This window comes from Poromitra crassiceps, assembly GCF_964638095.1.
Source record: "Poromitra crassiceps genome assembly, chromosome: 11".
In the NCBI taxonomy this organism is placed as follows: Eukaryota; Metazoa; Chordata; class Actinopteri; order Beryciformes; family Melamphaidae; genus Poromitra; species Poromitra crassiceps.
Window position 1 is genome coordinate 24,707,285 of NC_139643.1, and position 14,543 is coordinate 24,721,827.

At 45.7% G+C, this 14,543-nt stretch overlaps 1 protein-coding gene across 2 annotated transcripts; it reads left to right on the forward strand.

Moving 5' to 3' along the window:
* Window positions 1-3,073: 3,073 nt before the first annotated feature.
* Window positions 3,074-6,088, forward strand: s100a10a (S100 calcium binding protein A10a). 2 transcript variants are annotated; one of them, XM_083646509.1, is made up of 3 exons: window positions 3,074-3,156; window positions 4,990-5,152; window positions 5,836-6,088. In XM_083646509.1, the coding sequence occupies exons 2-3, from the start codon at window positions 5,012-5,014 to the stop codon at window positions 5,995-5,997; spliced, it is 303 nt and encodes a 100-aa protein (XP_083502635.1). In that variant the 5' UTR covers window positions 3,074-3,156; window positions 4,990-5,011; the 3' UTR covers window positions 5,998-6,088. The 2 variants fall into 2 exon arrangements, with proteins under 2 accessions (XP_083502635.1, XP_083502634.1); XM_083646508.1 differs by having other exon boundaries at window positions 3,090-3,156; window positions 4,987-5,152.
* Window positions 6,089-14,543: the final 8,455 nt, after the last annotated feature.

The window sequence follows — 14,543 nt, forward strand, 5'->3', positions numbered from 1 at the left end:
GATCACTTGACTTGACAAATTTAGATGAGTTAAACAGATCTGGGCCCAGGGATTGCTTCTCAATGGAGTCTGGTGTCTCAGAAATGTGACTTTTTTTTTAATCAGAAGGAATACCATATTTTTTTCTGTACAAATTAGATTAGAGAAAAGTGTCTGGTGACTTTATGCAGAGGATGACAACATGTATGTAGCTTCAACTGCTCACTGCTAAAGGCAATAGCTATTGGAGAGAGCTAATGCATGCCAGGTTTGAGCAGCCTACATGTAATGGAAATAGTGCCTTCTTCAGACTTATGTCACTTTTATCTCATCGCTCCTCAGGTGCCCTTTTAGAAACTCTGTCACAGTGTTTTAATTTGAAAAGGGCACCTAGGACACACACACACACACACACACACACACACACACACACACACACACACACACACACACACACACACACGTCTTAGCCTATGGGAGGAGCATTGCCGTCCTTGTAAATACGAATTTGATCTTAAGTGACCTACCTGGTAAAACAAAGGTCTAGAGCAGTGATACTCAACCCGAGGCTCTAGAGCCAAATGTGGCTCCTTTATGGGTAGTTGTGGCTCTTTTAACTTCTACTTAAAATAAACAAATAAATAAAAATCTAAGAATAAATAATGGGAGGAAAGGGACTTTTTTTTGGATTGTGGCTCTTGCAAAGATTTTTTTTTTCTTTTGTGGTCAATGTGGCTCTTGAGTAGGGAAAAGGTTGAGTACCACTGGTCGACAGTATGACTAAAGCAGCAGGGTAAAATTGTAAAACTCTTACACATTCAGAGCTGTAAACCTGTTTAGTGAACACTGGATTCTGATCATTCAAACTGTCAGTTCATTCACTGTCAGTTCAAACTAACAGGTAGGCCTAACGGACATTTCAAGTGAAGTGGACGTATTTTTGGTTATTGGTGACCTCTTTCAGCACACAGGAGCAGTTCAGTTTCAGAGTTGCAATGCCATATACCGGCCAGATGAGGGCCCCCTAGGATAAAGTCCTCACTCAGTCTACACAGTATTCTAAAGATAATAATATAACCTTTATCTATAGAGCGCTTAACAAAATAGAGATATACAAAGACCTTTACACAATATAAATAACATGTACAATAAAAAATTAAGAACTCATACAATAATCAAAACAAAAATATAGAAATAGACCGTGAAGTCCTGTCATTTTTGTTTACCCCCCCCCCCCATGCATTGATCAAAACATGACACAAAATCTCAACTTTACCCAGTGATAACATTGACATCAGTCCGATATCAGTGAGTTAAATGATTTGAGTTTCATTATCAAAACAGACTCTCTGTCAGACGACTAAATGATGACCAGAAATATTTTGATTTAGCCTACATCATGTATCCCCGACAGCAAGGAGTCATAACAATGAGTTTTTACTTGTGCTGCCTTCAAGTACTGTCGGAAATAGCAGGTATTACAAAAGTGGTTAAAGCCTCCGATAACCTTTGCCTAGTCAATTTCTCGAAAGCTGAAAGGCCGAGGTGGCTTTTCTCCTCTTCATTCTGCCGCTATGATGGCATTTGATTTACTTCTTCTGAAGGGGAAAATAAAATAGTTTAGTAGGGGCAGTTTGTCGCTTTGTCAAGCGCCTTTAGCGGCGGTCTCCCCTGGAGACCCTACCTCAAAACCAGGGTGGTACTACCGTCCCCTGGACAGTACTACCATATTTCCCAAGTCGTTCTGGAGGACGCGCCCCAGGGCATGCTTGACCGTTGCCTGAACCCACAGCTGCATGCTGCTCTCCGGAGCGCTTTCTATCAAACGCGATAGGCTTCCCAAAGTGGTAAGGATGCCACTAAAGGCACTTGACAAAGCGTGGCTCCTGGTCGAGTTCGGAGTTCGCCTCATGCACCCATGGGTGCGCCGGTCAGAAACGGGGGGGGGGGGGGGGGGGGGGTCACCAGAAAAAACTCTGGTGTTAACCTATCTCATGATGGACTCATTGTGGACTGGAAACCATTGCGGCAAGAAGACCCGTTGAGAAGGTGGTTTTAGCGCAATCCGGGCCGGCGCTGTTATCTTAGACGTGCTTGTAGGACAGCAAGCACACAACCTTTACGCAATGCGAGGGACCAATCAATCATGTGTAGACACATCACAACAAGAAAGAAAGAAAGAAAGAAAGAAAGAAAGAAAGAAAGAAAGAAAGAAGAAAGAAAGAAAGAAAACAATAAGCCATCTCACTCCCTCTCTCCCCCCCCCCCCCCCCCCTCTTTCTCTTTCTCTCTCTCTCTCACTCACAACACACACTCACAAACACACACAGGAGCGCACATACACACACACACACACACACACACACACACACACACACACACACACACACACACACACACACACACACACACACACACACACACACACACACTCACCATCACGCTGTCCGTGGTGCTGAAATGACAAGGCCCCTAAAAGAGGTTTCGTCAATTGAGCTAAAGTCGGCGCTAAACACCTTTGTGACACAATTGCGCTATGATACGAAAAATACAGCCCTTTTCACAGTGCATGTTCATAGCCAGGGCTTTATTAGCCCGGGCTAAGAACATGGCCTGAGTGTGTATGGCTAACCGCTCATTCGAATTCTGTTAGCTCCAGGCTAAAGGAATCCCTTAGCATGGGGGCTACATAGTGTGAAAAGCCCTTGTCCCACACCAGATGTAGTTTCACCCTTGGTCACCGAGTAGCTACATGAAATCTGTGTGAAATTGTATAAGCATTTTTGTATGAGACAATGAAAGGACAGATTGACCATTATGTATGATGCCTACTCTCCTCAGAATTAAGTTTACAAGTTAATATTGAAACTGATACTTTTTACTCCCTTCGTCGAGGGACATGGCTTTTAACAAGTTCGAGATTTTCCCACTGGTGACTCTAACACGTTATTACTGAAATGGAAATAGGCCTACAAATTAGCCTGTAGTTTAATATAATTAGGCTTATTAGTGTCACGTGTTACCAGCCAACACTGTGCAGCAGCCTTGTCATAGACTTATCTTCACATTCACAGCTTGACTCACACCACCACACAGCAGCAGGGGCGGTGCCTGACTATAAAATCCCCAAGGCAGTTTGTCCCAACTTCTCAACATTCCTCTCCTCGGTCCTATAAGGTAAGGATTAACTAGTCTGTACAGTTCTTGTCTAACGGGTGTGGGTTCACCTGCAGGTATATACAGTCTGCCAAGTTCAAGGCTGGATTTGTTTATAGAATAATTACCATCTGTTGTGTCTGGCAATCATAGCCTGAAGCTTTTCTAATAGGAAACTCTTTTTTTTTAGTTTGAATGCAGTCTCTTTTACACTAGTCATTTTGCGGTGACGTCTTGAAATTATACTTTTCATTGTATCTTAAACATGATTTGTCACTGAATTTCTAACTGCTAAGAAGGTCTATAAACACTAATACAGTGAGTAATTTCTGCCAGTTGATTTCCACGGGTCAGTTTACTCTGATCAGTACATCGACTCTTAGATGGATTATTAACAGAGTCCAGACAGGAACAGTAGCCTACAGAGGGTGTGGCTGCTGACTGTGGACATGTACACACATGTGCTGTAGGCCAGTGGTTCTCAAATGGGGGTCCGGGGACCCCCATGCGTCCGTGGCACTTTGCCAGGGGGTCCGCGAAAAGTTTTCAGGAGAATTTAAAAAAAAAAAACGTTTTCTTTTTTTTTTGCAAAAGCTTCATAGTTCAACGAAAATATTTTATGCTTTAAATCTAAAAAGGTTCATGGATTACATTCTAATCTAACAAACCTATCAATTTAAAAGTCAAGCACGTTACCGTGGAAACAATTAAGCTTAGCCCAAAATCACAAATCAGAATGAGGGGGTCCCCGGTATAAGGGGGTCCTTGGGTGAAAAACATTTGAGAACCTCTGCTGTAGGCGACTCTCTGCTGCTAGTGTGAATAACCTCTTATTTGTGGCTTCACATTCTAGCCATCTTGGCCCACAGCACATTTTTTCCTCGTTAAGTCGAAGTTTTCCATTCCCTCTCGCACAAATGACACATTCTTCCTCTTTCAACTTCACTTCTCTTTTCACTTATATGGCAGCTCTACAGCAGCAAGTCTATACGCCAAGGATGCTTTCAGATTTACGTTTTGTTTTTGTTCTTTTTATTGTCTCCTTCAGTGTTATAAATATTTTCAGACGTCTTTTACTGACTTTTTAAGCAGACCTTGTCTACCTATAATTACATGAGTGGGCCGTATTACTCATCACTGGGCAGGGCCCCAGAGCAAGCCATCGCCCAGGCAGGCAGCTGCCACAACAACCCAGTGGAAATATCCACTTTCCCAACACAACTGTGTCGTTATTCTGAAGACACTGTGTTGGGAAAGAAGCGATTTCCCAACGCAGTGTCTTCAGAATGTCTTGATTTCAGCCAGGACATAGTTCCTGCCAGAGTGAAGACAGACAAATAGTTACATGAGTCCTCTCACTGATGGGGCTAGGTCACAGTGCATGGGGCGGGACAGATTGACAGATTGCTATAGCTCCCCCACCCCACCCTCCTTTGTATTCCCAGATGATGAATCAACTCTGTAACCACCACCTCAAAAGACATCAGCAGCATTTCTTTCCCACTGCAAAAAAAATCCATCTTAACTAATCATTATTTAGTTTCAATATTCAAATCTTTTTCTTTTATTTTTTATTTTCAAACCAAGAGAAACGTTTTCCAGAAAGGAACGAGGAATTATCTTGAAGCAAGTCAAGGCAGCTCACTGCACTGTGCACTATCTATGAAAAATGACACTTGATTCTGCACAAATTCTTGAAACTATGATTAAGTGGAATGACCTCAGTGAGTAATAGACTATACTTGTTAAGATGGAGATTTCTTGCAGTGTTTGTACTCTCGTGTTAAGCTCTCTTGTCGATGATCATGTCAGTCATGTCTGTGGTATTTGAAGTATATTTCTGTCTCTCAGCAGCCAACATCCACAGTCAGCAGCCATGCCTTCAGAACTGGAGACCGCCATGGAGTCGATGATCACGGTGTTCCACCGCTACGCCTCTAAGGACGCACAGACCGGCACGCTGAGCCGGAGAGAGCTCAGAGAGCTGCTGGAGAACGAGCTGTCTGGCTTCCTTAAGGTGAGCGGGGACAGTTGCCTCCATGCTTTTTGACTTTGACCTTTTACGCAGTTTAACACTGATTCTCAACATTTTTCATATCAAGGACCCCTAATTTAGTCCACATCAGTTTAACACTGATTCTCAACATTTTTCATATCAAGGACCCCTAATTTAGTCCACATCAGGACCCCCCCCCCCCCTCTCATTTGATGAGATGTTATCTCTAATCTCTCTGACCCAAATCTGATGAATATCTTCATTGTCAGATACGATTTTGTCCAGAATCCCATGACTATCTGGATTGTAGCTATAGAGAGACAACAAACAAATCAAAACAGTCATCCTTCTACATTCTCCAAATTGTGTTCATTTCTTGTGAATGAAATCATGATTTGCTTGGGACTCCCTGGAACCCCCTCAAGAACCCCTGGTGGTCCCCGGAACCCACGTTGGGACCCACTGATTTAGAAGATGCTCAATAGTAGATTGTTCAAGAAAATGGATGGCTCACCAACATTTAAAGTTATTGTTTACTTTCGGATAATATGACTGATTTGTAACATTTGTAACATAATTTAACTTACACAGTATGACAGCATACAAATCACATGAGCATACATGAACTAATTAATCATCAAAGATTTCAGTATCATTGAATATTTTCTTGTTGCCCCCCCCCCCCCCCTCCAATCCCAATACAGTCTCAGAAGGACCCTGCTGCAGTAGACAAGATCATGAAGAACCTGGATGCCAATGGTGACGGCCAGGTGGACTTTGAGGAGTTTGTTTCTCTGGTTGTTGGACTTTCCATTGCCTGTGAGCAGTGCTATAAAATGCACCTGAAGAAGACGGGAAAGAAGTAAAAGACAACAGGGGAAGAGAGGAGGGGAAAGAGAAAAGCATTTCCATTTTGTAAACATTGTACTGTCCATTAAATATGCTGATGAATCCCAAACTGAAATGTCTGTGTGTAAAGGTGTGTGTTTGTGTTCATGTTTATTGGCTAAAAGGGGGGGAGCGGTGTGGGGGGGATTTCAAAATGCAGATTGGCAGGGGCAGAGGCCTGAAATTTGGCATGCAGGTCAAGTGTGTGAAGGTGTGTATTGTGTTCATGCAAATTGTCTCAAAAGGGGGGGTGGGGGGTGGGGGGGATTTCAAAATGCAGGGTGGTAGAGGCAGAGTAGGGTGTGGGCTGCCCCCAAGCCCCGAGCAATAGTGCTGGGCTGTGAAGCCATTTGAACATGGTGGCGAAGCTGTGTATTGCAAGTCACGTGACGCCATGCAGCCCAGAAAGGAAAATTCCCATCCACTTGCATGGGAACCCCGGCAGCTGTTAAACCTAGGGGATTTTTTTCCGGGTGTTACTCAAAGTATAAAACGACTCTTCTAATGATCAAATAATTGTTTATGGGGCATTTTTTCTTCAGAAGCCACTAAGAGCCGTATACGGGTGTATTTTCTTCATCTACATCTACATCCATGGGTGGGAGGGGTGGGAGACGTCATGGAATACGTCATGGCACACATGCGCACTTCGCCTTGGGCCGCATATGGTCAGGAAGTAAAACCAGGAAGAAAAACCCCCCATGATGGCTTCATGCGCCAGTGAGCAGCCTCCGTCCGAATGCATGGGTGGGCGTGGCTCGTCCCCTATCCAGTTCTTTTAATACATCCATGGCTGCCCCTGCCATCCTGCATTTTGGACATTTGCATAATATGTGGTCGCAGCTATTACGAATTTGCGCTTGTTTCCACAATGACAGCAAAAATCTGACTCAAAATGATAGTTTGTTATTCTAAACGGCAGATAGACAAATTTACCAGCCACCATCATCAAAGTGCAGCCTATAATCTAGCATACAATGTTGCTGGTGGATTTTCAGCCATTGGGCCTGTGTGTCAGAGATCACATCAGTGGCACCTGTACCACTGATCCTAGATGTGTTTGTGTTTTATACTCCAGTGGGTCTGAGAGGGCAGAGCCGCTCCCTCTCATGACTGATCACTGATCCTAGATGTGTTTGTATTTTATACTCCAGTGGGTCTGAGAGGGCAGAGCCGCTCCCTCTCATGACTGATCACTGATCCTAGATATGTTTGTATTTTATACTCCAGTGGGTCATGAGAGGGCAGAGCCGCTCCCTCTCATGACTGATAAAGACCTGCTTATCACCGAGCTGAGGAATCCTCTGAATGTTCTGCCAGTGCGGGACACGCCTCCATCCAGCTGATGTTGCAACTCTGCAGCCCTAATAGTCAAATCAAGTTTATTTGTAAGTCAAGTTTATTTGTATAGCCCTAATTCACAAGCATGTCTCAGAGGGCTTTACAGAGAATATGTCTAGCTAAACCTAGCTGAGCACTAATGATGATGATGATGATGATGATGATGATGATGATAATAACAATTAAACATGATTGATGTATCTCATATTAGAGAGAGACAGAGGGAGGGGAGTGGAGAGGGGGAGAGAATGGGGGGAGAAGGGAGAGAGGGGGGAGCAAGAGAAGGGAGTGAGCAGGGGGAGGGAGGAGGGGGGAGAGGAGAGAGAGCAGAGACTGCTCTAATCTTAGCAGAACTAACTAGCACACAAATAATCTAACTAATCTACAGCCTAGTCTGCTAGTCTGACCCGCTGGCATCCATCAGCCATTGAAGGAGAGCCACAGCACCCCTCACCCTGGCACCCCTCACCCCGGTCCCCGCTCCCACACCCACAAAGACATGAGAAGTGGAGCCCAGGCTGAAACGAGATTAGCCAGGTGAAAAAGGGGGGAAAGTAAAAAAGAAAATAAGATGTTATGATTATGATTTGCTTGCTATATGAATGGGTTGCCTTGCCTTTGTTATTACTACTGTAAGTATCATTTGTGGAGTTCTGGTCATTTCGATGGAATAACAGGCAACTCATCCATGAGTCACAGGAGTCAGCAGATTGGTCATTTTCATGTCACTGTTTTTCCACACGGCCATTTTCACTGTGGTTCATGTTCTGGTGGGTGTTGGATAACAACAGAGGGAGGGACAGGATAGGACCCCCCCCTCCCACACACACACACACACATCTCTCTCTCTCTCTCTCTCTCTCTCTCTCTCTCTCTCTCTCTCTCTCTCTCTCTGTGCACAGTGGGGGACGACAGAGACTTGGTCTTCTCTTTTTAAACTGGTGTTATAAAAAATAAAATAAAAAAGGGGAAAAAAAGGGAAAAAATGTAGTTGAGAATGATCCCTTGTCTGTTAACTTGTTAATAGTTTAGAATATATATTTTTTTTTAAATCTCTCTCTCTCTCTCTCTCTCTCTCTCTCTCTCTCTCTCTGCCACAGTTCTTTCGCTAAGGCCCGTCTTTGTGGCCTACCGATGTTACTGGTTACAGGGCAAACATGAAAACATGAGGGTTGCTAGGTTACAGGGTGTGTGTGGTGGAGAGAGAGAGAGAGAGAGAGAGAGAGAGAGTTTGATTTAACTCTGGGTTTCTACAAGACAACGCCCATGTGAACCATAACAGACAGTCAAAGCAAGGAACTCCCCCTGCGATGTCTGTTTTCTCAGTACCAGCACAGTACTGTTGAAAGGGAATTATCACTCAATGTAAATAATTCATAGGTATTTGCATGTCTTTCAAGTGGCATAAGATTGAAGGCCATCCAATATTTGTAACTCTCCCAAAGCAGGAAACAAGAGACAGCTGCTCAGTGAGTTTATATGGGCTGGCATTTGTCTCAACTGTTTCAGCCAAGTGATCTTCATATTATCATGTCAATGCAATCTTACCTTCAAACCAGAAATAAACACTCACCTGTAAAATAGTGGATCCAGCCACAGGTCACTTTTAAAATCAACAGTAAGTAACATGGGACAGAAAAGTGTAGTTGCACTGCACTCTATGGGTTGAAACTCTCTCAAGCATGTTGCACTTCTGGCCACGCCCCAATCAGTGATGTCAAAGCAAATAGTCTAACCTGCCTTATGTCAAAGCAAATAGCATATCTGCCTTATGTGATTTCATGTTGATTTTGCCCTTTAAGTCTTCATATCTGGAGGTGTGAATTAGTGTGACAATAGTGAGACTAGCTATTCTGTATTCCCCCCTCTCTCTGACTGTAGGGACAGGGAAAGAGGGTTCACTAAAAACCAAATGTTCCTATAGGGCACAGGAGTAAAATATTCCACATTTGAAATCCAGCGGTAGGCAATACCCATACACTATGAGTTTCTGGGTTAAATGCAGAGATGGGAAGTAACTAAGTACAAATACTTCTTTACTGTACTTAAGTAGGATTTTCAGGTATCTGTACTGAGTATTGTGTTTTTACTTTTACTCCCTACATTTTAACAGAAATATCTTTACTTTCTACTCCTTATATTTTCAAAATAGGCTACTTTTAATGCACGACAGACAAAAACGATGTAACACTGTCTGTCTCTCTCATCTCGCGCTCTCTGCCAGCTTTCACGTATTATGTGCACCTTTTTTGTGGAAAAACCATATTACACAAATTATTAATCAATTATAGTTTTTATACATAATGCATGTTTTTTGTTGTTGTTGTTCTTCTTCTAATGGCTTTCCGGCAGGATGGATGCCTTGCGGCACATTGCTGCCTCTCACAGTTGGATGGTCTCACTCTAGACCTGCAGGTTCTCCTTCTTTCAAGTTTCCAGTGTTTCTCGTCAATCTTGGCTGTTCACTACCATAGTGATGTCATAAATCACTGATGATGTCACAGATGATGTCATCAGTGATGTCACTTGAGCAATTGCGATGTCATCATCAGTGAGTGATGTCATCAGTGATGTCACTCAAGCAATTGTGATGTTATTAGGTGAGTGATGTCATCAGTGATGTCACTCACACAATTTGTCCCTTCCTTTATAAAGCCTTCTGTTTGGGACCCTCGAGCTGAGCAGGAAGCATGATGAGCATTGACAGGCAGCTCCACGATGCCGCAGAGGCAGGAGACCTGGACAAACTGAGGACCATGCTGCAGAGAGAGCGCTTCAGAAGACGGATCAATGAGAGGTCCACTGTTTGCGACTACCCATTTCCTCTGGGGCACGCAGCCAGTCAGGGTCACGCTGCCTGTGTGGCCTACTTGATCACCCAGGGAGCCCAGGTAAACCTAGCTGATAAGCATGAGTACACGCCTCTTTACGAGGCCGTGCACCACGGTCACCGGGACTGTGTCCGGATCCTCCTGGAAGCCGGGGCCGACCCCAACAGAACAAGAATAGGGTCTCGATGCCCGGTCCACTATGCTGCCCGGCATGAAAGGCTGGAGATACTACAGGAACTCATCAGGTTCCGTGCTGCTGTGGACATGACCAGCGATGACCTCACGAGGTCTCTCTACATCAGCGCAGACTACCACCACCTGGACTGTTTGCGCCTGCTTCTCCAGGCCGCTGGCGTTCTGACCCGTGACGTGACTTCTTTCCTGCTGCATAAGGTACTGCGTTTCAGGTGCGACGCAGCCTTCGTCCAGCTGCTCCTGGACCATGGCGCCGACCCGGCCCTGGTGACCTGGGGGCAGGCACAGCTGGAGGGGTGGGCGGATCCAGAGGCTCTCAGGGTCTTTCTGGAGGCCAAGATAGGTCCTCGCAGTCTGGCCCACGTGTGTCGGCTCCGGATCCGCCAAGCGCTGGGCACACATCGCCTGAACCAAGTCCACTCCCTACCACTAACACAAGTGATGAAGGACTTCGTGCTACACCAAAGCTGACTTGAAGGACTGCCATTTATTTACTTTAATTTCCTAGATTTAGTTCTTCAGTGACTGTGTTTCAAACAAATCAAGGACCAGAGATTAAATGCCATCAGCATACACCACCTGTAGCCAATCCTACTACTAGGAGAGCTGTGTCTCCGTGTGTGCTCGGTTCATTGTCTCCGGTCCCCACCCTAGAACTGAGCGTGCAAAAATTATCTTATATGACGTGAAGTTCATTTAGCTTTACACAGAAACAGCCGGTAGAAATATAAGCTACTTTTGGGCGTCCGGATAGTGTAACCGTAGATTCCTTGCCTACCAACACGAGGGTCGCAGGTTCGCGCCCCCATGTTATCTCCGGCTTGGTCGGGCGTCCATACAGGCACGATTGGCTGTGTCGTCCTCTGGTCGGTCGGGGCGCCTGTCCGGGGCAGAAGGGAACTGGTGAGAATAGCGTGATCCTCCCACGTGCTACTTCCTGCCGGTGAAGCTCCCCGCTGTCAGGTGAAAAGAAGCGGCTGGCAACTGCGCATGTCTTGGAGGAAGCATGGTGCTAGTCTACGGCTCTCCCCAGATTGGCAGAGATTGACCGGGGCAGCAGGGGGGAAATTGGCCAAGTACAATTGGGGAGAAAATTAGGGGGAAATCTGAAAAAGAAATATGCTACTTTTTACGTTTATACTTGTGTAGAAAAGGCTCCGTAATGGCCCACCATCAGGCCTGTTCGTGGGGCCGGAGGAGCCCACAACGCAATGATGATGTCACCGGTGATGATGTCAGAGTTCACCTTGTGAGGTCATCAGTGATGTCAGAGTTTCCCCTGTGAGGTCATCGGTGATGTTAGATGGTCTAGGCTGTCTCCAGACTGTGTGATGTCAGACGTGACTTTGTGAGGTCATCGATGATGTCATACCTCCCGGGACGTTGTGACATCACCTACCTCGAATGTGGGAGGTATAAAAGTGATGTTCTGTTATGCTATGTTGTTCTCTCTCTGTTTTTTTTTATTCTATATTCTCAAATACACTACTGCCGCATGCGCTGGGACGCGTCATCAGTGATCTGGGGTCGTAAGGTGTTTCGGGTCTGTCAACATCATACACCCTCGCCCAGTAGACCCAGCCGAGGCCAATTAAGACCCCGACTCGCGTTCCCAGAAGCCGCTCACGGATCAGCCTTACTACTCTGTCTGCAACGTTGCCCGCGGGAGGGGTAAGCGAGAACGCCCAATCCGCTGCAATAGAGCTAGTGCTACGCCGCAGTATTGGCCCTTCGGTGCATGGAGGATCTAGGCTCTGTGGGTTACTCCCGGCCGTGCTCCTCCTTCGTCTCACCAGACCCTCCCGTGGCAAAGGCAATCCAGAGGCTGAGAGGTGCCTCAAGGACGCCTCAAGAGGGCCTGTGCGCTGCACGTCATTTACCTGCGTCGAGCACCTCGCTCTAGCCTGGAGGACCCCAGGCCGCGCCGATCTTTGCGCAGATTTTCAGGAGGCTAATCCGTAGCGTTTGTGGATTTCTCCCTCACGAGAGAGCCAAGATGGGGTGCTAATCCCATCCCGTACCGGTTGCCGTCTCTCCGGCCGTCAACTGTCTCTCCAGCTCGTCACCAAACTATACTTGGTTGTCACCTAGTCTTTCCTAAGTGTCACTGGCCAGAGGCAAGCCAGGATTCTATATTCTCAAATACACTACTGCCGCATGCGCTGGGACGCGTCATCAGTGATGTTATCTGGGGTCGTAAGGTGTTTCGGGTCTGTCAACATCATACACCCTCGCCCAGTAGACCCAGCCGAGGCCAATTAAGACCCCGACTCGCGTCCCAGAAGCCGCTCACGGATCAGCCTTACTACTCTGTCTGCAACGTTGCCCGCGGGAGGGGTAAGCGAGAACGCCCAATCCGCTGCAATAGAGCTAGTGCTACGCCGCAGTATTGGCCCTTCGGTGCATGGAGGATCTAGGCTCTGTGGGTTACTCCCGGCCGTGCTCCTCCTTCGTCTCACCAGACCCTCCCGTGGCAAAGGCAATCCAGAGGCTGAGAGGTGCCTCAAGGACGCCTCAAGAGGGCCTGTGCGCTGCACGTCATTTACCTGCGTCGAGCACCTCGCTCTAGCCTGGAGGACCCCAGGCCGCGCCGATCTTTGCGCAGATTTTCAGGAGGCTAATCCGTAGCGTTTGTGGATTTCTCCCTCACGAGAGAGCCAAGATGGGGTGCTAATCCCATCCCGTACCGGTTGCCGTCTCTCCGGCCGTCAACTGTCTCTCCAGCTCGTCACCAAACTATACTTGGTTGTCACCTAGTCTTTCCTAAGTGTCACTGGCCAGAGGCAAGCCAGGATTCTATATTCTCAAATACACTACTGCCGCATGCGCTGGGACGCGTCATCAGTGATGTTATCTGGGGTCGTAAGGTGTTTCGGTGTTTTTTGTTTGCACATGATACACGAGTCGTTCTCTGTCTCTGCAATCTGTAAGCTATCTATCTGCTAGCTATGTATGTTGCTTCTGCCTGATATTTCTGCCTGATATCTCAAATAAACTGCCTGAAAGACATCTCTGTGGTTCTAACCGATCACCCCTCGCGAGCTCTTACCTAAGATCCTGTAAACTTCACACAAACTTCCTAACAACTTGTTAGTAGTACTTCTACTTAAGTAAAGAATGTGTAAGTGAAGCACTCTCTCTTAATGATGTCATATTCAATCACACACTATTCTTTCTATTAGAAAATAGCACATTTCTTACATATCTTCAAGGTCTACTTTGTTTCCAGTGTTCTTCTGCTTGACCACTAGATGGCATAAGAGTATAACAGTATTCATAATGTTACCATCAGCATAATGAAATAAGAGTTATTCCTGCTTCAATACTATTACTGTATATGAATCAGTTGGATACAGACAGAATACAGTTTCCAAGGATACTTTGTTGCTTATTTGTTGCTAGATCACCATGTGAGTAAATGTAATAAAATGGGGAAAGAAGAGGTCAATAAACATTTTAGTGACTGGGAGAGGAGGTAGGCCCCAATCTAAAATGTACTGAAAATCTTAGATTGTCTTTGCATTATACATTAAACCATATAGCAAACATGGTGGGCAGTAAATGTTTATTTGAATTCTGGCTGTTTGGGATGGAAGATGTAATATGGCTATAAGAGACAAACCAGTGGTGTGTCCCTATACCAAAGAGGAGAGGTAGGAAAACACTGTAGCCAAGCAAGCAGCACACACACACACACACACACACACACACACACACACACACACACACACACACACACACACACACACACACAGTCGCCATGGTGAAGATTTTCATCTGTGTATAAGGCTCCTGCTAGATCTGAGTCACTCGCTCAGGGACATGACTGTGAGTCACAACCTCCATCATAAAAACTCTGATCCACATAATACTCAACTGAGTCACTGGACCATCCTTTCATTTCATCGCCATGACAATAAACATGCTTTAAAACAGCGCTTTTCAAAACCTCAGATTGTCCAAGAGGAGGATCAACATTTTGGGCTTGGTTGCCACCGAGGCAAACATGACAATCTTATCAATTGAGGGATTTTAACAAACCCAGTAATGATATGTATATGAATGTGGATCACATAGGCTATGTAAATATGTCAACACAGTGGGTGTCAACCTTTTTTGTGTTGTACCCTTTGGCAAAATGTATGGTTACTATAGGG